Raw genomic sequence first — 25,865 nt, 5'->3', positions numbered from 1 at the left:
GTTTACCCGTTTCCAATGGCAATTGCACCACCAAGTCTCTGTGCGTCTGGAACTTCGCCTGGGGCTGTTTTGGTTACATTGAAGTTTTTTGCTTCAGCTCTGCCAGATTTAAATGGTGACTTCACTAACACCGAGCTAAAAAGGAGAAGGGGAGGAGGGAGGCAGCGTAGAGAGCAGAGGGAGCAAGCAGGCAAGCGAGGGAGAGGGCCAGAGCATTACATCATCCTTTGGACTGGAGTCAAATGGGAAGGATATGACTCACTCGGGCTAGTTAAGCTTTGGCTCAGGTTCTACATACACTCATTCCAGGGCTCTCATGTTCTGCACCTCAGCAGGGAATTCAGACCCAGTGATGTCCATGAGGTTTGTTTTTAATTTTCCTCTTCTGATTGCTCTCTACTACTATCACTACTACCAACCGTCCGTCCTTCTCTTCCTTTTGCCTACTTTACTCGTTTCCTCTTTGAGCACATTCTCTTTCCTCTCCTCCCCCCCCCCGCCCTTTTCTACTCTTCACTTGGATGGAGTTTGCTTTGTGCTACTATAAACATACTCTAGACTTGTGGAGCAGAACTTGGGCTCTCCAGCACCCATCTGCATCGACCGAGAATCAGCAAACTTTCGAGCGAAGTTTCATTCGGCTCCTTCCCCGTGCTGCTCTTTCGTTCCTAATCAGAGGAGACAGGGAGAGAGTTAAACTGCAGGGACCAATCATTGGAACGGTGATGTAATGCTGGAGCTGCAGGGTAGTTAAGTAATGTGAGATCTAGGGGGTCAGGGTTGCAAAGCATTTACCTGCTCTCAAGGGGGTTTAAGTTTATTATCAGTTGCAGTGACTGCAACTGACTTCAGACAGCAACCTCTAATTATTCACAGGCTCCCCTTTTTTATCTTTTATTATTCAATCTAAAACTATAGTGTTTTTCTTCTCTCCCCCCCCCCCCCCGTTAAAAAGAAATAATCCAACCTGATATTATTACAGCTGCAAATTATTTTCTGCTAGGGTATATGCTTATACACACACACACACACACACACACACACGTTGGAATCATGGTTTTGAAAAAGCGAGGGGGTTGGTCTTGAAATGCAACTGGTCAATTTGAGATCAGTTAACTGCTGTCTAATAGCGTAAAAGGTTTCACTGGTAAAGATATGCTGTCTAAGATATAAATCATTTAGGAATGTGATTTGTGCAGCTTGTCCCAAAGGTCCCACTCCAGGGTTTCAAGCTAATGCTTTGCCAACGCAATTCTACAAGACTTGCAACCACTCATTTGTGTCAGTGGGGCAACTTAAGATTTCAAGATAGTGACTCCTGCGTCTTTGTGTTCTTTCTCTCCTTTGCAAAGAGTCACTGATACACTCCCACCCTAAAACATACCAGTTATGAAGAAAGCAAAAGACTTGTCATATGTCAGTTAATTCCCGTGGGGTTTGGGGCAAGGGAGATTGGAATTCCTTACTAAAATGTTTACCAAAGGTTCATATGTTTTTTAAAGAAAATAAATTATGCCTATTGGGAAGTTTTGCATCGATATGCCTGATTTCATTTTACGAATTTATTTTATTTATTTCTATACCGCCCAGTAGCTGAAGCTCGCTGGGCAGTTCACAAAGATTAAAACTTCATGCTGTAATATAGTCTTTGCTATGCCAGAATTTGAGGTGTCATTTTATTTGCTCCATCCCCCTCTTTGGAGCTGTAAATGGAATGTGGAAGAAGGTTGAGTGAGTTTGAAGGAAAAGTGAACCGTGTTCATAGTTTGGAGCAGCAGCAATCAACATACGTAAAACCATAGTTTCTATGTGGCTTGCTGGAGTCAGGTGTGCTGAATCAGCGCATTTGACACTGAGAAAATCCATTCATTTAAAAGCATCTTAAGCTTTTTTTTTAATCTTGAAGTTCATTACAGTAAAACAATTTGATAACAGACACATTAGCATTTTAGAAACTGGCACTATACAGGGCCAGAAACTTTGCTTTGATCTTTAAATGTTGTGCATGCTAGTAGAATCTGCTTTAGATATCATATTTCATAGCAAGACAGATTGATAGGTCACCTCACTTTGGATGGGTTTGTGTTATATTCTTGTTTACATTAAATTCACTACTTGTTCTCTTACACCATACTCCAGTACACTCCTCTTATAGCAAATGCCAGGGATGTCATTAGGGTTGGCATCATTGGGCACCTGCTCAGGCCATTGCCTGCTAGGGGTTCCACTGCCAATCCTTGGAAGTTCCTGGCTGTACTAACCCTACTCTTGATTGCACGCTAATGATTGGTCACTCACGGAAATTTGCGGGTCCTTTACACAATGTTGTTAACCTCCACGGCATCTCCTGTGTGTTTTTACCTTTATCCCACGTTTTAAAAGATTGGCGATAATGCAGTATATTAATGTAAATCCACTTAATGGCCATCTGAAATTGTGCAGTTCTGCTATAAACACAGCACCATGAAGTAAATGTAGGGTGGCTCCATATGATAAGCTACTTCATCATGGAAGAAGGGAAGATACTCAGGGCTAGTCTCTCCACTCCTCTTTTGCCTTACCTACCTTGTGGGGTTGTTGTATAATGGAAGGAGATATGTATGGTGCTCTGAGCTCTTTGGAAGAATGGGAGGATAAACATGTAATATGGAATTGATGGAGTTACATATTCTGGGTGATCCTCTCTGGGTAAATTAGGATGCCCTCTCTGCTACCTCAGTGGGGTCAGCAGGATGAGGAGAAAAAGTAAAGGCATAGCAAATTCTGAGAAATTATCCTCCCTCTTAGCATTTTCTCTCCCCCGCCCCCCTCCACTCTGCCCAATTCTTAGACCGAGCAGAGAGAGGCAACAAATGCTGAGGAGGTGGCAAAGAGGCTGCAGAGAACTTGCCAAGAAAGACAGCCCTCCAAAAACAGCCCATGTCAGCCCATGTAAGGATCCAATCTTAATCCTGCAAAGAATCCAGAAGCAGAAGTCCCAGTAAATTGTGGGATAAAAAGCCTGTTGTGGTGAAGCCCCCAGAAACCTAGAAATGGCACTGACAAGTCGCTACCAGTTCATTTTGTAGGATGTGTTTATATGTGGTTATGTAGGCCTGATGCATATGTAATGCTGCCCAATCGCCTAACCGGTGCTTAGGGAACCGGCATCCTCCACTCTTCCCTCCGCCCTTCTCTTGTGGCCATTCCTTCCCTTTCAGTTGCAGAGCTAACTGGCTGGTGCTGAACCCCAGTGTGCACCATGGTTAGAAGGCAATTTGCTAACTGTGGTTATGGGTAATTATGGTTAACTTTAACATTAGCAGAGATATAACAGTAAACATTGTTAGCTCCACTGCTGAAAGGGAACGAGGAATGTGAGAGGGGAAGTAGGAGGAACCTGCAAGCCTCTGGGATGCTTCTGACTGGTTAGTGTTAATGTTAGTGTTGTGTCTGTCCCAGGCATGAATTGTAGTGCTGAACTGGTCCGTTTCCCTGTACAGTGGACAGATTCTCCATAAAACATAACCTGTAGTGGATTGATCCATATAACTGAGCATTCAATTTGACTCAAGTACGGAACAGCAGCCAAGATGTGTCATGTCAAAGGAACTTTTGCAAGAAACTAGTTTATTAAAAAAAACAACTTGTCTACATATTTAAGTAAATGAGGTCCACCACACACTTCATCAGACGTAGGAAAAGTCCAGGTTCATCCATTAATACGACAGTAACACAGCATAAATAACAACCTTAGGTTTGTTCACTTGTGACGTTTTCATTTCTCTTTTGTGGTTTCCTTTGCTCATGGGAGTTGGCTGCTCTCATATGGGCTAGTTTTTCAGACATGGCCATCTGCACTTTCCAGATCTCCAAAGTACCTAACAGACTACAAAGGTTGTGGTGACTGATATACACGAGTGCTCATCTGCTAGACTGTGAGAAAAGGGGCTAAAATGGCCAGTAGTATGGTTTCCAGATCACGACCCCTAGATGCTGCCTGCTTGTTCAGCAGCTTCACAGCTAGTTAAAGAGGATGTGGCTGTGGCTTGCTCCACCTAACTCATCCTTTTCTTTCACCCCCCTTTCATATGCACCATGGGAGGAAAGGGTGAGAGAAGCATGTGATGACCAATGGCCCCTCCTCTAGGCTCCAAAAACCTAGTTGAAATCTATGGGAAGGGAACTCCTCCAGAGCAAGAGCTTTTCCAGAGCACATGAGTGGGGACATTTATTGCCACAGTTGTGGAGACTGTAAGCAAAATAAAAACCTTTTGAGGGCCAATGTGGTATAGTGGTTAGAGCAGCCTTCCCCAACAGGTGCACCTTGGATAGCTGCTTTAGAGTTCTGGCTGGTTCAGACTGACACCCGGAGTGGATTCACTGCCCCACTTACATCGGAGCCACCAACCTCCATTGATAACAACTCCTCATCATCTCCAGCTACTGTGGTCAATGGGATGGGAAAGATAGGTTATGTCTTGGACTGGCATGACGCAGGTTCAACTGGCCTCTCAGCCACGAGCATAAATAGTGACCTTGGGCCAGTTACTATATATCTGCCTAATCTCCCCATCAGGTTGCTGTGCTGTGGTGGGATTGTGGAGCAGGGACTAACATGGCTATCCTCTGAAAAAGTTTCTGTAAACGAAATTTTCTATTTTGTAAAATAACCTAAGTTGTTCCTCATTTCATATATAAGCCCATTTTCTAGAGAAAGCAGTAAAAGATTGGCACTGGTCTGGCTTTCACCGAGTCCAAAATATGAAATTCACAAATGGAGGGTGGATGATAATGATGATGATTGCAGTTGCCTCATAGCAGAGACCCATGAGCATCCCATTTTTGCGAAGGGCTCAGCATACAGCCATATCAGTATCAGTGTTGATCTTTTAGATTTGTATCCTGCTTTTTGTCCGGAGTTCCAAAGTGATTCACAGCATTCATAAAATGCAATAGATCTGCTGTTGTTGTTTTTTAAAACCCTTACACTTTTAAACAAAGACATATAAAAGGAATTTATAAAGTACAGGTGAGGTCCTACAAAAATACACCTTGCAGTGAAAAAGGAAACGATTTTACAAATCCACCTTATATTGTGCCTTTCCCAAGAAATGAACTTGCTTGTCTTGGCATTTTCTCATCTAGATGAAGTGGAATCCAAATGGAATTTGCCTCCAAATTCAAAAGTTCTATTTTGGCTTCAGACAGAGGAGGAGGGCTATAGGGCTGTGCTCCACGTGGCCGGGGTATTCTTCCCCCTGCCGCTTAGCAGGTCCTTCCAACTCCAGGCTGATTCTCAGGGAATCCCATTTTGTATCCTCCAGTTGCTCCCCCTTGCTTTCTAGAGTGCCTGAGAGACATTGACTTACGACATGTTATTGTCTTGGAAGGAAGGTGGGCAGGCAAAACCGCTCTTTATCTTGGCAAGAATGCTAAAGGTCCAGCGGGTGGGGAGGACTGTCCTGCTTACTCACTTTTCTACACTCTGAACAACCAGAGGGCAGAAAGGAGGAGGAGGAGGAAGGAACACCAAAGTGTTTCTTTTCTCATGAACTTTCTTGCACTTTCCCTTTTCTCAACGATTACAAAGCTTCTGCAAAGTTGCTTTATTCATTTGTCTGTGTTCCAACATAATAAAAAAGAAAAGTTTCCCCCACTTTGAGTTCTTCCCCTCCAATAGAAACTGAATTTAAATGTCAACCCAAGGCTATGGAACATGCTACTTGCATTTCCTCTTTTCTGGCTCCTTATTCAAACCCTGTGACTGAACATAACATAAGAATATAACAAGAGTGCTGCTGGATCAAAGGGCTACCTAACCCAGCATCCTCTTTCCCAGATGCTTCTGGGCAGCCCAGAAGCAGGACATGAAGGCAATAGCCCACTACCCACTGTTGCCCTTCCTGAGCATCTATATTGACTGCTTTTGAACATGGAGGTTCTATTAAACCATAATTAGTGTCTAGTGGCCTCCATAAATTTGTCCAATTCCAATTTAAAGCCACATAATCCTATGGCCTCCCCCAGCAAATTTGGCAGCAAGTTCCATATATTATGTGTTGTGTGAAGTACTTTATTGTGTTAGGCCTGACTTTAGTGCCAATCAATTTCATTTACCCAAGTTTTAGTATTATGGGAGAGAGAGAGAGAGAGAGAGAGAAATCTCCCTGTCCACTTTCTCCACACTATGCATACTTTTATAAGCACCTATGATACTCCTCCTTCATTGTCTTTTTTCTCATTATGGTCTCTCTTTTCTGCACCTTTTCCAGCTCCACAATATGATTTTTGAGTCGGGGTGGTCAGAGTTATACACAGTATCCCAAATGTGGCTCCATCATTATTTATTATTATTATTTATTACATTTCTATACTGCCCCATAGCCGAAGCTTTCTGGGTGGTTTACAGAAGTTAGAACATTAAAATACAGTATACGGAGTTTAAAAGCCATGTCCATAAAAGCACACAGACAATATACACAACATATAACTAAAAACAACTTTGAACACTGAATCATAACTAAAGACACATCCAGGACCAGTTAAAGCTCATCATGTGCTGCCAAATGCCTGGGAAAAGAGATAAGTCGTAACCTGGCGCTGAAAAGATAACAGTGTTGGCACCAGGCAGACCTCATCGGGGAGCTACTTCCACAGATGGGGGGCTACCACTAAGAAGGTCCTCTCCCTCATTGCTGCCTTCCCTTAGAGACTAATGTATCAGACCAGATAGAGCCCTCAAGATGACTTCCAAAGAAAACCAAAACACTTAAGACACTTAAAAAAACCTTTTTGAAACTTTAAAACTTCACAAACAGCAGAATTCAGAGCAGGATAAAATCTTAATCATACTTGGAGCAGACCCATTGAAATAAATGGGACTTAAGTTAGTCACGATTGATTTCAATGGTCTAATGTAAGTATGACTAACTGGATCCAACTCAGCATGTGAAGCCAATACATTTAAAATACTCAAAAGCCATGTTGAGCAAAATTATTTTTAACAACATGCCCAAAACTGAACAAAGAAGAAGCCAGTCTAACTTCCTGAAGGAGAAAATTCCACAAGCAGGGTGCTACCACAGAGAAAGCCCTATCCCATGTTCCCCACCAACCTAGCTTCTCATGGCAGCAGGGCAATGGATAATTTATTTTTAATCCCTTTCCTAATAATCCCTTGCATGGTTTTTGTCTTTTTCATTGCCACCATTCGCAAGAGTAGACATACTCATTGAGCTATCCACCATGTCCCCAAGACCTCTTTCTTGGTTAGTCATTGGCATTTCAAATTCCATTAGTATTCCATTAGATGTTAAGATTCTTTTTGCCCCCACATACACCACTGTACATTTTCACTGAATTTCATTTGCCATTTAGTTGCCTATTCACATAGAGGGCTTCTTCACATGAAGCTGTTATCCTCCTATTGAGATTGGTTACTCATGGAAGTTTGCGAGTCCTTTAGATGACATCATCAGACTCCAGGGCATCTCCCACACGAAATGACCTTTATTCCATTTTTTTCAAAGATCAGATTTAATGAACTATCAAATTACAGCATTTGAGTTCCGCTTGAGTTCCTTCATGAAAAAGGAAAACCCGCAATAAGAGGAGCTAGACCACAGCGCCATCTGTTGGCTGTCCAATGAAACATATGGAAGACTCAGATAAGGGGGAAAAGGGGGTGTAAGAAGTACGTGTAAAGGGAGTCTGTGATGATCCTGCATTTAAAACGGAAGCAGAAAGCCTGGTTTTAAATGCGGGATTTTAGGCTGGTGTAGAGATGCTCAGAGAGAGCCTTCTGGGTACCGTCTTAGTATTCTTGGATGTCATTCCCATCCTGAATAATTTGATGTAATCCACAGACTTGACCACTTCACTGCTCACCCCCCAATTCCAGATAATGTATGAACAAGTTAAAGGGCTCTGGTCCCAATACAGATCGTTGGGGGACCCACTGCTTACTTCCTCTCGTTGTGAGAGTGGTCTGTTTACTATTACCCTCTGCTTCCTGTTTTTAACCAGTTACTAATCCATAAAAGGACCTGTGCTCTGAATCAATGACAGCTGAGTTTACTGAGGAGCCTTTAGGGAGGGGATCAGGCCCATTAAAATATGAAGTTCTATATGCCAAAACATATTAAACTGACCGTGTAGCGAATATGCTGTAACAACCTAGGAAAAATTCAGGCTTGGGCTTTATCAAATACTAATTTTTAAAGCATTGATCAAGAATGAATGACTTGGTATTGTGCATTCCCAGAATTACAGATGTACCATTTCTGGAAATTTTGAAGCCATGGAAAACCTCCCCCCCTTCCCCCCCCCTTCAACCCACCACCCCAACCCCTGAAATTTTGAGGGGAAAGGACAAATATATTTTTAGCACTCTTTACAGATCTAACATCACTTTGTTGCTTTAGGACAGCCTTCCCCAACTTGATGCCCTCCAGACATTTTGGACTTCAGGTCCCATCAGCCTTAGGCAGCATGGCAAATGCTCGGGAATGCTGGGCATTGTGGTACAAAGCGTCTGGAGGGCACCAGGTTGGGGAAGGCTGCTTTAGGAATATAAAGCAGCCTTTCTATTCCTAAAATTATATTATGTATAACTTGGTTTGCTCATAACATTATCATTCTCGTTTTATTTATTTATTTATTACATTTATATCCTGCCTTTTTTCCTCTTTAAGGAACCCAAGGCAGCATACATAATCCTCCTCCTCTCCATTTTTTCCTCACAACAACCCTGTGAGGTAGGTTGGGCTGAGAGTCTGTGACTGGCCCCAAGCCACCCAGTGAACTTCCATGGCCAAGTGGGGAATAGAAACCCAGATCTCCCGGCTCCCGGTCCAGCATTCTAGCCACTACACCACACATTTATTTAAATACATTTAAAAGTAAACTTAGTAAATTTGTAATTATTGTATGAATAAACTATAATTTTAAATTTAATATACCAAACATGATAATTTTATGAGTAAACCAAATTATACAGAACATATTTTATGTCTGAACTTCAGCAAGTAGTCCCTGAAACATCTGAATCATCCTAGAAGCCAGAAGAAGCAGGAAAGACTGGAGGCTGAGGAAGACTGTTATATAGCATCTGTTCCTGTTTGTAAGGAAGTTTAGGGAAAATCCTAAACCTGTTCCTGTTTGTGGGGTGGAGTCTAAGGAAATCTGATCTGAAGGAAAAGTTACTGAAATTTCATTTAGCTGGGAAAGACCCACATAAAATATGGTTGCTTACTATTCCTAAGCTAAGAACCTTTAAGCAATTTCAACCTACTATTTGAAGAGTGACATTTTATTCACTTTTATAAATAATTTTCATTAATGAACATTTTATTTTCTATTCATTTTGAAAGGTTGTCTCTAGTGGTAGCGTCAATCTCATGCATATGCCATAGGAACAAGGAACTGAGTTTCTTTTAGGTAGAGCGGGTTTATTCTAGTGACAGCAGTTAAAACGTTTTATAGAGGCAGCATTCCCTAGTGGTGAAGTCTAATTGAGAAGTTTATTAAAAACTGTGGCAATGAGTTCTACAGACTCTATTCTCAAAGTTACATTTTTAAAAAGAAACATAGCTGGAATAACCCACATGCTTGTCGCATTTGGTGACAGTGGCAGGATACCTTAAAATGTTTTTTTCACATGTGGGGTTTAGATTAGAAGTGCATTAATTGACTGGCACAGCATCTAACTAGAACAAGCTCAGAAACAAGCTCAGGAGGATGGGAATGACATCCAAGCAGAACAAACTCTGTAGAACAAAACACAAACTGTCAAGAATGCACATTTTCTTCTATATTATGTTATGGTGACTCTACTCACATGCTGGGAAGCTGACTTGAAGCATGGTCTGGAGCACCCATAAATGTCTATCAGTAAAAGATACATTCGATCAATAATTGTAATAAGGACTGGAAGAAGTAACTATGCTGGGAATCTTACAGAGAGGATTATAAAAACATTTTCTCCATGGCTTCATTATTTCCAGGCATTTTACATCTCTAGTCTTTCTGTAAAAATCTTCTTCCTACATAGTTTTTAGAAATCATTTGGGTGGAGTAAAGGCTGGGTGACAATAAATAAACACCATTCTAAACTAAAATATTTCATAAACCAAAGCTGTTCAATTTTTTCCAATTTTCACAAAAAAACAAACACATACCAAGATGGTCGGAGGGGGGGACGACGATGACTGGGAAAATATTTTTTTTCCCAAATGTTTCTGTTTTTTTCCAGGCATTCACATCTCTACCCAGAATGCATAACAGATGCCTGATTTACATATTTGCCCCAATGCACAGCTCCTTAGCTATTTATTTTATTTATATAAAAGGTCTTTCTAGTTCACCTTTAAGGGTAGAACCCTCTCAAGGTGATGTACAAGATAAAAGCAATACAAAACTGTGCAAACAAACCCAATAAAAATCAATAAAATACAATAAAAATATTCAGTAAAAATATTCAATAAAAAATCTAAATATTCAATAAAAGTAAACATATCACCATTGAAGCCTGCTGACTATCGAAAGGCTAGCAAAAACAGGTAGTTCATTTGTAACAGAGAGCAGTACCCATAGCACTAAAGACGTGGTTGGTGCTGTCACCTGTTGGGAATGGCAGAGGGATTAACTGGGTCAGTTATCAGCACTGTCAGAGCTGACTGTGCTAGTAGGGCAGGGATGGGCAGCCTGTTGGCCACCAGATGCTGTTGGACTCCCAACTCCCGTCAGCCGCACCTGGCATGGCTAATTGTCGTGGATGATAGAAGTTGGGGTCCAAGAACAGCTGGAGGACCACAGGTTCCCCACCCCCGTCTTAGGGGATGCACACGTGTGAACCTGGTTCACCAAAGATGTGTGCACTCTCAGGTACAAGATGGGTTCTCCCCATACACACGTGTGAGCCACCCTTTAAGAAAGAAGGAGCATATCCAGCAAGATAATCGACACATCAAAGCATTCATCCATTTTGGATTCCCTTTGCTCGTTTAGAGCAGTAAAATTTTTGCATTCCGGAATAAGCAATATATGCTTTTAATATCAGACACATTCCATTTAACTCGTTTAGCTGTTGATCTCATCAAAGAACCATGGAACTAGAGGTCCAGATTTTTAGGAAGAACTTTGCTATGACCTCCTGCCTACAATTCATTTTTAACATGGAATGGGGAATGTTTTTTTTCTCACAAAAAAGTGCCAGTGATTGTGCATACTGAATGTGTGTACTTCTCTGTAGTATCTTCCAGATGAAAATACAAGGGAAGCATTTAAGTACCTCAGGGCAAAAACCGACATTACTTTAAGCTTGTGTCTGGCAGCTATGTCCTTTGTTTTCTTTTCATTTTTACTCTACACTGCACTTCAGAGTAGGGGACAGGAGGCCCAAATACAGATCTTAAAAGTCCCCCTACTTCCCACACTAGGGTCCCAAACTGGATCCAGAGCCGTACACCTACTCTGGAGTAAAATGGCTACTCTGGAGTAAAAATGAAAAAGTTTTTCTTTCTTCCACATTCACTTTTTACTGTCAAGTTCTTTCTGTCCTGTTTGTGAAGAAATGTGTGAATTTTGCTAAGTTCTTAAATAAAAAAATTGAACTGAATGAAATTCTAAGCCATCCCTAATGAGTGAACATGTGTGAAAATGACCCAGACTGGAAATGGACTCTCTTCCTCAAGCAGAGATCCAGTTATTATGTTTGGGCTTCTTTGCTTTTTATTTATTTCATTTCATTTCTATACCACCCAATAGCCAAAGCTCTCTGGGCGGTTGCTTTCTTGCTTGCTTTCTTCTTTGCAGATTACAGGGCCGCTGTACCAAGCATAAAAGTGAAATTAGTTAAACACTGCAAGAACAACTCTTGCTTAGCATGACCCCTTGCAATCACAATACCATCCAGGGTCAAACCATACATGTCACTCAAATCTTGTTTTTTAACTCATTGTTCACTCATAGCGTCTGCTCATAGAAACTGCAGGATGTAGCAGGATGTCTCACATGAGGTAAGGGAAGGCACACATCTCTTTCCCATCGTACTGTTTTTCTTATCAAAATTGCCCATCCAAACTACTTTTCACCTTGTACTTGAAAGTAGGCAGGTAGTTGTATCTTTTCTCCCACATGAGCATCTTGCAGCAGGGGGCAATTTTGATAAGCAAATATGGCTGTCATGGTAGAGGTGTGCAAAAGTAGATCAGGTGACACACAGTAGATTGGCAAGTAGATTTAGACAGAAAAAGTCGTACAACTCCCAACATTCCCTGGCCAGAATGCTGGGAGTTGTAGGACTTTTTATGTTTAACTATGCATAGGATTGCACTCTTAAGAACTCCCCCCCCCCCCCGACCTGCAAATTAGTTGAAAAAGAACACATGGAGGAAACCGGGAGTGTATTTTTGTGTGGAAGGATTTGTGAGTTTGTTTTCTGGTGATGATCACAAATTCCTGGGCTGAGCATATCCTTGGAGCCACCATGTTCCTTCATATGGAGTATGTCCATATGACATGAGTCCCTATTTCTCATCTGACTCTGGTTGGTGGACCTCAGGATTCTAGTAAAAAACAAAGTAGATCCTGCAAGCCTGAAGTCTGCCCACCTGTGTTGTCCCTGCAGTGGACATTGAACTCTTAGGTTAGAGGTGCCAAGATAGCGATAAATCAGACTCAAAGGTTTGCTTACAAGGAGACTTTATTGAGTAACTTACAGCACCCAGGCGTACCCAATGGTTGGATCAGACAGCTTCGCTGAACCCCGAGCCACTGGTTACAATGGGTCTTATACTCTACAGGTTAGCAATAAGCAGTGTTTAAGCAGCATGCACCCCTAGTGATCATTCTCAGCATAGGCTAGAAGTGTTTGGTTCTCAGACACAGCCACCTGTAAACAGACTTTGCTTTCCAGTTCCCAGGCACATCAGAGATAAGACTCTCCCCATTCGCAAGGAATGCACCGAGAAGGCTGTTATCGGCCTTTTGACTCATCTGCACATTCTCAGAGGCTTACTAGCATGGGAATTGCACCAATAATGAACTTAAGCAAGCATTATGGATCTCTAGGCCCCTCTAACACTGTAAATGACTTGGCTACGCTTGTGGGGCCAATACCTCACCCGCCACCCCTGCTATAAGGAAAGACAGATGCAGCTCCATGATCTGAGAATTCCCAATCTGTATTACAATGTCCTGCAATAACTTAGGTTAAAAGAAGAAGCAGCAAACAATATGAGCTCCACAGAGATAGCAGCAAAACCAACAGAGGACTGGATCCAGACTTAGATATACTTAGAGTAATATTTATTTAAACCAATGGTACATAGGTGCATCATGACTAACTTAAGCTCTATGAATTTCAGTGGGTCTACTCTAAATATGACTAAGTCTGCATCCAGCCCAGTCTTTTTAGCACCTTAAAGACTGGCATCTGTATTGTGGCATACACTTTTGTGGGCTAGAGTCCACTTGTTAGATGCATAAAGTATTATCCTTATTCGGCAGATATATATTTGTGTTAACACCAAATTATTCAGGGTGGTAAAATAAAAAAGGGATTGCAAATTGCTCCAAAAAGATCTCTCCGAATTTAATGAATGGGCAGTAAAATGGAAAATATGGCTCATCTGTGTAAAATGCTGCACAATGGGGCAAACACTGCCATCTTCACATACACATTTTGGGGTACCAGTGAAATGACGAGGAAACATGAGACTTTACTTTAAAGATGATACTTCAAGACATTACTTTAAACAACATCACTTTGACAACATAGATACAGATATTATTTAAAGATGTAGGTAGGAGCTATGTCTTTCATTTTTATTAGAGTAGGTGCAGGAGGCCCATCCAGATTGGGACCCTAGCAAGGGGGTGGGAGGCTTTAACTCTTTCCCTCCCCACTATGAAACTGATCCGTAGGTGGGGGGGGCAAACCTGCAATTTCTATTGCAAAACTGTGATCCATAAAGCCAATGGATCACTGTTTTGCTATATTTTGATCAGAAATTGAGATCAGCTATTGCTTCTCTGTCTCCGAATGCATTGCTATGTGTACTCTGACACCTGCAACAGCTACCAATGACAAATTCATTCAGTCTGCAAATCTCTATTTTGAGACTGGATCTAAAACTGAGGACTGCATGGCCATAACCTCTGGGCAATTTTTTGACTTTTCTATTTCTTTCCCCAACCCTATTCTTTGTATCACTTAGCCTGATGAAGGATTCTGGAGAACTTGAAAGCTTGCACACTTTTGTGGCATTTTGGTCCAGATAAAGGTATTGCCCAATTGTGGGTTTTGAATTTTTTTCTCATGGAGCAACACAACTATCTTTGTTTCTTTATGTGTCTTGGACTAGAAATTGCAGGGCTGGGGGCCTGATCTGTATTGGACCCATAGTGGGAGGGAATGGGTTGTAGCCACCCACCTGACATTCTAGGGTCCTGATTCAGATAGTCTCTCTGTGCCTACTCTAGAGTAAAAGTGAAAGTAGTATCTGTTTTGGCTCTCAGTTTGTTCGTTGCAGCTGTGAAAAAAGCAAATTCCATGTTAGAGATTTAGAAACGGGACTGAAAATAAAACTTCCCATACTGTAATACCTTTATAAAAACCTGACATATGGCTACTCTTGGAATACTGTGAACATTTCTGGCTACCCACTGTTGTAGAGCTGGAAAGGGTGCAGAAAAAGGCAACCACAGTGATCAAGGGGCTGAAGCAACTCCTCTCGGAGCAAAAGGTTATACTTGGGGATTTCTAGTTTAGAAATCTAAACTAGATTTCTATGTTATCTATGATTTCTATGATATCTATGATATAATTCTATGATTTCTATGGTAGAGGTGTGTAAAATTATTTACAGTGCAGCAAAAGTGGACAGAAATAAGTTTACTTCCCTCTTTCATAATACTAGAATTTGGGATCATCTAATGAACTTGAGTGATGGCAAAAATTCAGGACAGACCAAAGGAAGTACTTCCTCACACATCGTATAAACTATGGAATCTGTTACCACAACATTTGGTGATAGCCACAAATATAGATGGCTTTAAAGGGAGATTAGACAAAATCTTGGAGGATAAGACTATCAATGGCTTCTAGACATGAATGGCTCTATACCAGCCAGAGGGCTATATACTCCTGGTAACTCCAACCAACATGCTGGCTGGAGTATGCTGGGGGTTGAAATCTGATATATCTGGAGGGCAACAGGTTGGGCAAAGCTGGTATATACTATCTAGCGACCATGTTGTACTTGAGTTCTTGGTTCTAAGGGAAGCAAAAGCCGAGTGTACTCAAACGCGTACCCTGGATTTTAGGAAAGCTGATTTTAATAAACTCAGAACAATGATCAGTAAGGTCCCATGGCAAGCAATGCTAGCGAGAAAAGGAGTCCAAGATGGGTGGGAACTTTTAAAAAAGGAAATTCTCAAGGCACAATCACAAACAATTCCAACAAGAAGAAAAGGTGGAAGACAACAGAAGAAGCCAATGTGGCTTCACAAAAAGCTTAGGGATGACCTGAAAACAAAAAAGGACACATATAGGAAGTGGAAAGAAGGCCAAGTAACAAAGGAAGAGTACAGGCAGGTAGCACAGAATTGCAGGGATGGCGTCAGGAAGGCTAAAGCGGAGAACGAGGTGAGGTTAGCGAGGGATGCTAAAAACAACAAAAAGGCTTTCTTCAGCTACGTGCATAGTAAAAGGCAGAGGAAAGAAATGGTTGTTCAGCTATTAAATAAGGATGGCAAAATGATAACAGAGGACAAAGAAAAGGCAGAGGTGCTCAATTCCTACTTTGGCTCAGTCTTCTCCCAAAAGAGGGTCTATGACCCCCCTGGCAAAGGCGAAGTACAGGCTGAAGGGGCAGGATTGCAGCTTGAGATCGACAGGCATATGGTCAAGGAACACCTCATTACTTTGAATGAGTTCAAATCTCCAGGGCCAGATGAACTGCATCCTAGAGTCATAAAGGAACTGGCAGAAGAACTCTCAGAACCGCTGTCTATTCTCTTTGAGAAATCATGGAGGACCGGGGAAGTGCCAGATGACTGGAGGAGGGCTAACGTTGTCCCTATCTTCAAAAAGGGTAAAAAGGAGGAACCTGGGAACTACAGACCAGTCAGTCTGACATCAATCCCTGGGAAAATTCTGGAGCAGATCATAAAGCAATCCATCTGGAAGCACCTTGACAACAATGCCGTGATTACTCGAAGCCAACATGGATTTGTCAAAAACAAGTCCTGCCAGACAAATCTGATCTCATTTTTTGATCAAGTCACCTCCCTTGTAGACCGTGGGAATGCTGTAGACATCATATACCTCGACTTCAGCAAAGCTTTCGACAAAGTGCCCCATGATATCCTGATGAGCAAACTTGCTCGAAGTGGGCTAGATGAAACAACGATCCGGTGGATCCACAGTTGGCTACAGAATCGGACTCAAAGAGTGCTTATCAATGGGACCTTCTCAAGCTGGGGAGAGGTAACGAGTGGGGTACCGCAGGGCTCAGTCCTGGGCCCAGTGCTCTTCAACATTTTTATTAATGACTTGGAGGAGGAGGTGCAGGGAATGCTGATCAAATTTGCAGATGACACAAAATTGGGAGGGATAGCTAATACTTTGGAAGACAGAAACAAAATTCAAAGTGATCTGGATAGACTGGAGTGCTGGGCAGAAAACAACAGAATGACATTTAATAGGGACAAATGCCAAGTTCTGCACCTAGGAAAAAGAAACCAAATGCACAGTTACAAGATGGGGGATACGTGCCTCAACCACACTACGAGCGAGAAGGATCTTGGAATTGTTGTCGATCACAAGCTGAATATGAGCCAACAATGTGATGTGGCTGCAAAAAAGGCAAATGCTATTTTGGGCTGCATTCATAGAAGCATCGCTTCCAAATCCCGGGAAGTACTAGTTCCCCTCTACTCAGCACTGGTTAGGCCTCATCTGGAGTACTGTGTCCAGTTCTGGGCACCACACTTTAAGAAGGATGCAGACAAGCTGGAGAGGGTTCAAAGGAGGGCAACAAAGATGATCAGGGGACTGGAAACAAAGCCCTATGAAGAGAGACTGAAAGAACTGGGCATGTTTAGCCTTGAGAAGAGAAGACTGAGGGGAGATATGATAGCACTCTTCAAGTACTTGAAAGGTTGTCACAGAGAAGAAGGCCAGGATCTCTTCTTGATCATCCCAGAGTGCAGGACACGGAATAATGGGCTCAAGTTACAGGAAGCCAGATTCCGACTGAACATCAGGAAAAACTTCCTGAGTGTCAGAGCAATACGGCAATGGAACCAATTACCTGGGGAGGTGGTGGGCTCTCCCACACTGGAGGCCTTCAAGACGAGGCTGGACAGCCATTTGTCAGGGATACTCTGACTTGGATTCCTGCATTGAGCAGGGGGTTGGACTCGATGGCCTTGTAGGCCCCTTCCAACCCTACTATTCTATGATTCTATGATTCTATGATCTCCAGGATCAGAGGTGACATGCGCCTGAATATGAATTGGTTGAGAACAACAGTGGGAGAGAGCTTTTGCCATCATATCCTTCTTATGGGCTTCTCATAAGCAACTGGTTGGCCGTTGTCAGAAACAGGATGCTGGACTAGACAGGCCTTTGGTGTGATCCACCAGGGTTCCTCTTATGTTTTTGCACGTGTGCGCATGCGCGCGCGCACACACTCACACAATTACACATGGATACAAGAAGAAGGTGGTGGTGGTGTGTTAGCATCACATGAGGTTTGACCCTTAGTTCTTATCTTTCACTGGCAGATCTCCCTCCCCGTTTTTACCCATCACTAGACAGATGAATGGTGAAAGGGAGAAATGTGGTGTTCAAACTTCAGTCCATCTTCCCAAAAAGGAGGAAAATGAAATTCCCTGGTTTGGCCAGAAAACCTGGCAGAAGGCCAGGCAGTTTTACCTATGAAGTAACTTGTGATATTTGCAGAGGAGGGATCCCCATGTACAAAGTTCTCATGTGCTTTGTCTCTCGCTGTTACAGTTCAATGTTAAGATTGCTGATTAAAATAAAACTTAGGCAAATCAGGTAATGTTGACACCTTTTGAAACAAGCATGTTCTTCTATACCGCCCAATAGCAAATGCTTCCTGGACAGTTTACAAAGTGTAATAGAACAATCCTATGGTCCCTGGGTGAGCATCCCAGGATTGTTCAGATTCCCCCTTCCGAGGTCAGAGATAGCACTCCAACCTCAGAAGGGGGAGTCATAGATCCGTCCCCTCTCCCCCACCCCCTCACAGCCAGCACAGAAAGATCCGGTCTGCTCTCCAAGGTTGGAAAAGTGACCTTGGAGGAGCAGGAAAGGGGCGTTCCAGTGGGTGAGGAGAGGAGACTGGAGAGGCCAGGATATGAGTTATCCTGAGTCTCTTCCTGCTAGGGATGCACGAAAGTCACTTACCTGGTCTCGCAGCTTGCTTCGCGGTGGGGGGGAGGTGCTTTGCTGCTCCGCCCGAAGTTCAGGCCAGGGGGGGGAGACTTCCCTCCTCACCCAGCCGAAATTCAGGCCGGGGGGGAGGCTTCCCGCCTTGCCCGGCCGAAATTCAGGCCGGGGAGAAGCGCCCCGTCTCCCCGGCCGTAAACGTCAAAAGAAAAAAAAAACCAAAAACCCGCCCCTGTGATAGGCTACGTAACGATTAATGTAGCCTATCACGGCTAGATCTGCAAAGTCAGCTGTGATAGGCTACGTTAATCGTCACGTAGCCTATCACGGGTGACTTTGAAAAAAAAAAAAGCGCGTACGCAAATGGCGGCCCCCATAGGGAGCCGCCATTCGCATTCCTTATTTGGTCCCTGTAGTCTACGTAAATCTTTACGTAGACTACAGGGACCAAATAAGGAACGCGAATGGCGGCTCCTTATGGGGGCCGCCATTAGCCGTACGCGCTTTTTTTTTTTTTTTAAGTCACCCGTGATAGGCTACGTGACGATTAACGTAGCCTATCACGGCTGACTTTGCAAATCTAGCCGTGATAGGCTACGTTAATTGTTACGTAGCCTATCACAGGGGCGTTTTTTTTTTTTTACTTTTCTTGTAATGGCGGCGGCGGCAGCCGGTCAAAAGACCGGCTGCCGCCCCCGCCCCTGACGAAGACCTGCCGAACCGCCGCCAGGACCCGCCGCCGGGAGGGACATTCGTGAAAGGTAAGTCCCATCCCGGGGGGGGGCGGGGGGTGGTGGAAAATTTCTCCCCGAACAACCTTCGGAGGACCGAATGCGTTGGCACTCGGCCCCCCAAAGTTTCGGGGAGAAATTCTCCCCCATCCCTACTTCCTGCCTCCTTCCTTCCCCCTCTGAAGTGCAGGAGGATGGGGAGGCGAAGATCATGTTCACCGCTTCTCCCGCTCTGCACTGGATGATCAGATGCCTCTGAGTTTGGGGGCTTCCAATCACCGAGGGTGCAACTGAATGGATTTTGCCTCAAAAACCTTAACAATACAATATTGTACATAATATTAAAACCATTTACAGGCAAACATATAAACAGACGGCACACACACACAAACATACATACATGTATATATCTAAATAATTTCAACAATCAACAATCAGCAATTTCATCTTGGCACTTGTTAACTTTTCAAGTAATGTGATGTATAAAATTAGTTTTAAAATACTCAATTAATATATCCAAAGCATTTATCATGATTTCTAATCGGCACACTTATGAAATTACAGTGGTAGGCAGGTGTGGTTTTACAGATTATCAGGACAATCCTATCCACATTTACTAGAAAGTAAGCTCCATTGACCCCTTCATGGATCACTGCCTTGTTGTGGCGAAGGGGCTTGCGTAACTCAGTGAAGCCATAAGCTATGCCGTGCAGGGCCACCCAAGACGGACAGGTCATGGCAGAGAGTTCTGACAAAATGTGGTCCACTGGAGAAGGAAATGGCAACCCACTCCAGTATTCTTGCCAAGAAAACCCCATGGAACGTATCACAAGGCTAAAAGATATGATGCCGGAAGATGAGCCCCTCAGGTCGGAAGGTGTCCAATATACTACTGGGGAAGAGCAGAGGGCATTTCCAAGTAGCGCCAGAAAGAGTGAAGCAGCTGGGCCAAAGCCGAAAGGACACTCAGCTGTGGATGTGTCTGGTGGTGAAAAGAAAATCCGATGCTGTAAAGAACAATATTATTTAGGAACCTGGAATGTTAGATCAATGAATCAAGGTAAGCTGGAGGTGGTCAAACATGAGATGGCAAGACTGAACATCGACATCTTGGGAATCAGCGAACTAAAATGGACAGGCATGGGCGAATTTAATTCAGGTGACCATCATATCTACTATTGTGGGCAAGAATCCCTTAGAAGAAATGGAGTAGCACTCATAGTCAACAAAAGGGTGGGAAAAGCAGTACTGGGGTACAATCTTAAAAATGATAGAATGATCTCAGTACGAATCCAAGGCAAACCATTCAACATCACAGTAATTCAAGTCTATGCCCCAACCACTGATGCCGAAGAAGCTGAGGTTGATCAGTTCTATGAAGACCTCCAACACCTTCTAGAACTAACACCAAAAAAAGATGTCCTCTTCATCATAGGGGACTGGAATGCTAAAGCAGGAAGTCAAGAAATCACCGGGATAACAGGCAGGCATGGCCTTGGTGTACAAAATGAAGCAGGACAAAAGCTAATAGAGTTTTGCCAAGAGAACACGCTGATCATAGCAAACACTCTTTTCCAACAACACAAGAGGCGACTCTACACATGGACATCACCAGATGGTCAGTATCGAAATCAGATTGATTATGTCCTTTGCAGCCAAAGATGGAGAAGCTCCATACAGTCAGTCAAAACAAGACCTGGAGCTGACTGTGGCTCAGATCATGAGCTTCTTGTTGCAAAATTTCAGCTTAAATTGAAGAATGTAGGGAAAACCTCTAAACCATTTCGGTACGACCTCAATCATATCCCTTATGAATATACAGTGGAGGTGAGGAATAGATTTAAGGGATTAGACCTGATAGGCAGAGTGCCTGAGGAACTATGGACGGAGGTCCGTAACATTGTTCAGGAGGCAGCAACAAAATCCATCCCAAAGAAAAAGAAATGCAAGAAAGCCAAGTGGCTGTCTGATGAGGCTTTACAAGTAGCTGAGGAAAGAAGGGAAGCAAAAAGCAAGGGAGAAAGGGGAAGATATATCCAACTGAATGCAGAGTTCCAGAGAATAGCAAGGAGAGACAAGAAGGCCTTCTTAAATGAACAATGCAAGGAAATCGAGGAAAACAACAGAATGGGAAAGACTAGAGATCTCTTCAAGAAAATTGGAGATCTCAAGGGAACGTTTTGTGCAAAGACGGGCATGATAAAGGACAAAGAAGGCAGGGACCTCACAGAAGCAGATGAGATTAAGAAGAGGTGGAAAGAATACACAAAAGAACTATACAGGAAAGATCTTAATGTCCTTGATAGCCATAACAGTAATGTCCTTGATAGCAATGATAGTGCGGGCACTGAACTTGACCAGGACATCCTCGAGAGTGAAGTCAAGTGGGCCTTAGGAAGCATTAGTAACAACAAAGCTAGCGGAGATGACAGTATTCCAGCTGAGCTATTTAAAATCCTAAAAGATGATGCTGTTAAAGTGCTGCATTCAATATGCCAACAAATTTGGAACACTCAGCAATGGCCGCAAGACTGGAAAAGGTCAGTTTACATTCCAATTCCAAAGAAGGGCAACGCCAAAGAGTGTTCAAACTACCGCACAATTGCGCTCATTTCACATGCCAGCAAGGTGATGCTCAAAATCCTACAAGCTAGGCTTCAGCAGCATGCGAACCGAGAACTACCGGAAGTACAAGCTGGGTTTCGAAGAGGCAGAGGAACTAGAGATCAAATCGCCAACATTCGCTGCATCATGGAGAAAGCAAGAGAATTCCAGAAAAACGTCTATTTCTGCTTCATTGACTACGCTAAAGCGTTTGATTGTGTGGATCAAAACAAACTGTGGCAAATTCTGAAAGTGATGGGAGTACCAGACCACCTTACCTGTCTCCCGAGAAACCTGTACGAGGGTCAAGAAGCAACAGTAAGAACCGGACATGGAACAACCGAGTGGTTCAAAATTGGCAAAGGAGTACGACAAGGCTGCATATTGTCACCCTGCTTATTTAACTTATATGCAGAGTACATCATGAGAAATGCCGGGTTGGATGAATCAGAGGTCGGAATTAAGAGTGCTGGGAGAATTATCAACAACTTCCGACATGCAGACGATACCACCCTAATGGCAGAAAGTGAAGAGGATCTCAAGAGCCTCTTGTTGAGGGTGAAAGAGGAGAGTGCAAAAGCTGGTTTGAAACTCAACATTAAAAAAACGAAGATCATGGCATCTGGCCCTATCACTTCCTGGCATATAGAAGGGGAAGAAATGGAAGCAGTGACAGATTTTACTTTCTTGGGCTCCAAGATCACCGCAGACGGTGACTGTAGCCATGAAATTAAAAGACGCTTGCTCCTTGGGAGGAAAGCTATGGCAAACCTAGACAGCATAGTAAGAAGCAGAGACATCACCTTGCCGACAAAGGTCCGTCTAATCAAAGCTATGGTTTTCCCAGTAGTAATGTATGGCTGTGAGAGCTGGACTATAAGGAAGGCTGAGCGCCGAAGAATTGATGCTTTCGAACTGTGGTGCTGGAGAAGACTCTTACGAGTCCCCTGGACTGCAAGGAGGTCAAATCAGTCCATCCTAAAGGAAATCAACCCTGAGTGCTCATTGGAAGGACAGATACTGAAGCTGAAGCTCAAATATTTTGGCCACCTAATGCGAAGAGAAAACTCTCTGGAAAAGACCCTGATGCTGGGAAAGACTGAAGGCAAAAGGAGAAGGGGACGGCAGAGGATGAGATGGCTAGATAGCATCACCAATGCAATGAATATGAACCTGAGCACACTCCGGGAGAGTGCGCAGGACAGGAAGGCCTGGCGTGCTATGGTCCATGGGGTCACGAAGAGTCGGACACGACTGAATGACTGAACAACAACAACAAAGCTCCATTGAAATCACTGGGATGTACTTCTGAGTAAATATGTGCAGGATTGCGTTGTAATTTGCTTTAGCTAGAATTCTCCAGAAGAAATGTTGCAGACTTGTGTAATCCAGAGTGCCAGTCTTTGGTAAGATCAATTGAACATACATACACAGCTACATTTCTTAATGTATAGGGACTTTTTAGGTGTGTATTATTTACTTCTGCAGTAGGTAGCCAGCATTTTCAAAGGAATTCAAATTAAGTTATCCAAAATAATGAATTGTATTTGCAGATCTTACTCAGTTCTTCATAAAAGATGTCCCAAGTTATCTTGGAGGCAAAACCAAGGATACGGAAGAGAACCCACTAAAGTGTTCAAATGGTGTATGCCACAAAATTATACACAAGATCCTTTGGGTGACAAGAGTTGTATATAAATATGGTATTTAGGAAGTACCTTAATGGGCATTTTTCACCAGGAAAGAAAAGCTATTATAAAATAAATAAAGCTAATATTTCTCGGCTGCCTGGTCAAAACTATGGGATTTCCAGCTATTTTTCATTTCTCAATGGAGTAAGGGTTCGTGTTGTGACCTAGTGATATGGTGGCACTCCTTGATGCCTTCTCCTCTGTATCTTGATGCATGTCATTAAAACAACAACAACAATGGTGGATTAACTAAAGCACGTGTTTATGTGATCGTGGCTAATGTCAGAATTTTAATTGACTTCCCCAGTTGCTTTATCTGGAAGGGGTCATATCATGTTCCAGGACTTCATAAAGCAAAATGTTTAAAATACGGTTCAAATTATTAGAAAGAAAGAAATCCTTAACTTAATAAAGATGTGGGATTCATTTACAAAGGAAATACTGGCCATGGACCAACAGCAAGCCAAATATTTTGCCAACAGTTTTTCAGTTCATAGTCTTTGCATATACCTCCCTTCACCAAACCCTGCAACATTGACCTCTCTCTTTTAAGGGGCAAATCTGGTGAATGAACTTATTTTGGTTTCCCTCCCTCCCTCTCTCTAGATGATATATATTTTCCCATTTTATGTCATTATACTCTTGGTTAAACAGCTAAAAGTAAATACATGGACAGGTCTGCTTGCTAATTAAAGAGGGTATTATTTTCTCACATAAGGTTTAGAACAGCTTAGGACAAAACTACAGGTTCATGCAGCATGTGGCACTGAACGAGCCCGATGGTTCTTTTGGAAAAGGAGAAGCCACATCCAGAGGGGAAGATTGGGAGCTGGGAAATGGCGGATGAGAATGGAGGCTTCAGCATTTCCTTGCCTGTTGTTTCCCCTCTTCAAATCACCCGTCTCCCCAAGAAATTTTTACCCACTTTGGATTTCAAATGTGTATTTGAATTTATGAGAAAGAGTTGAGCACCACCCACCCCCTGCTTCACTCCTGCCACTTTTCCATTTCTGACCCTAACCCACCGGACAGAGGCAATTTTTCTTCTTCAAAAAGACCATAAGACTACAGTTACACATTTGTTCTTAATCAGGTAGTTTGCAAAATGACTTCTGTCAAAGGAGACACTGTTAAAGACCTAGCAAGCAGCAACATCTTTTGTTCTTTTTTTTACTTTGCTGTAAGATCAGGACCCTAATTTGGGGTGGTAGGGAGGCTTTAACACCTTTCACCTGTTATGGTCCCAATCTAGATTGTGAGCCCAGAGGCTGCAATTTATAATGCAAAATGGGGATCCATTTGTCCTGGTGAACTGCCAACCTGTATAGTTCATCACAATTAATTGAAAGATAACAGCACAACCTGGGTGATGGAGAGCATTTTCTCTGTGTTTGGCAGTGTGCTTGTCAGATGTAAATGGGTACTTCAGCCAAGTTTCATACCATAAACATATTGTAGGAAACCAAAACTGCAGAGTAATCCATATTACTTTAATAGACATTTTAATATATTTTTCAAGTCGATGCAGCTTCCCCCTCTCCTTCCATGCAAGTAGACATTTTTTATTGTTTGGTAAGCAAAATACCTGAGTTATAGGACCTCTTCAGGAAAAAAAATCCAGAATATACAAGTACTGAGGTAAACTTTTTGGCATTGTATTTTTCATATGTTGGTGTTTAGGCAGCAAATACAGAGAGGGGTCCATTACATACTGCTAGTAAACTGTCCCCATGACATGAATAGCTATGTAGTAGAAAGAATGTTGGCATATTCAGGTGGGAGAAACTGGAGCTGCTAAACTTACCTTCTATTTTTACTTGTTCTGTTCTTAAGTAACTTCACTCAGCTTTTGAATATCCCACTGTTTTCATTCAAGCTATTTCAATGTAATAGTTGCTTGATTTTTTTTAAAGGAAAATGGCCCAGAGGGAAAGAGATAAATCCCCTTCTCTCTCTCTCTCTCTCTCTCTCTCTGTATGCATGTGTGTGTTGCAGCCTTGCAGGGGGAGGTTCTTTTTTTGTATGAGTTTTGTGTTTGTAGTTGAAGCCTTTCTAGATTCCTTTGGATGTGAACTCTTATTATAGGAGTTTTCCATTTTCTATTTTTTTCTTCTAATATGTCAGATCCTCAGTTCATAACTGGCAGTGATTCATGGAGGACAACAGCATTAACTAGGCTTACCTCAGCTAGAAATAATTGTAGTTCATTAATTAAAGTTGGATAGATCTTCTGTTTTCCTTATATGAAATTATTCAATAAATAATTGAGGAATTAAAAGGGCACTACTTTTGCCAGTAATTTAGGCCAGTAATTAAGATCTATCAGTATCAATTAAAATATCTTGCTTGGTACATGGTCTCGGTTGTCAGTCTGATTTGCTTTTTCCATTTTTGCAATTTTGGGACAAGGTTTTATTTAGTCACAGTAGCTGA

The 25,865-nt window shown here is 42.6% G+C and overlaps 1 protein-coding gene across 2 annotated transcripts in view; it reads left to right on the top strand.

Moving 5' to 3' along the window:
• The first annotated feature begins 237 nt into the window (after positions 1 to 237).
• The window catches only part of LOC146344866 (cyclic AMP-responsive element-binding protein 5), a 136,300-nt gene continuing 110,672 nt past the window's right edge, over positions 238 to 25,865 (top strand). The window contains exons 1-2 of one of the 2 annotated variants that reach the window (XM_084860440.1): positions 303 to 363; positions 14,202 to 14,267. Coding sequence is in view for 1 of the 2 variants with exons in the window: in XM_084860439.1 (XP_084716565.1) it covers positions 317 to 363 (47 nt within the window). In the remaining variant the exon portion in view is untranslated. Of the gene's footprint in view, positions 364 to 14,201; positions 14,268 to 25,865 lie in introns of both variants that reach the window. The other variant, XM_084860439.1, reaches the window with a different exon arrangement.

This window comes from Heloderma suspectum, chromosome 5 (assembly GCF_057233095.1).
Source record: "Heloderma suspectum isolate Gila_16-S chromosome 5, 16-S_ref, whole genome shotgun sequence".
Classification (NCBI taxonomy): domain Eukaryota; kingdom Metazoa; phylum Chordata; class Lepidosauria; order Squamata; family Helodermatidae; genus Heloderma; species Heloderma suspectum.
This window is presented reverse-complemented; position numbering and strand designations above follow the sequence as displayed.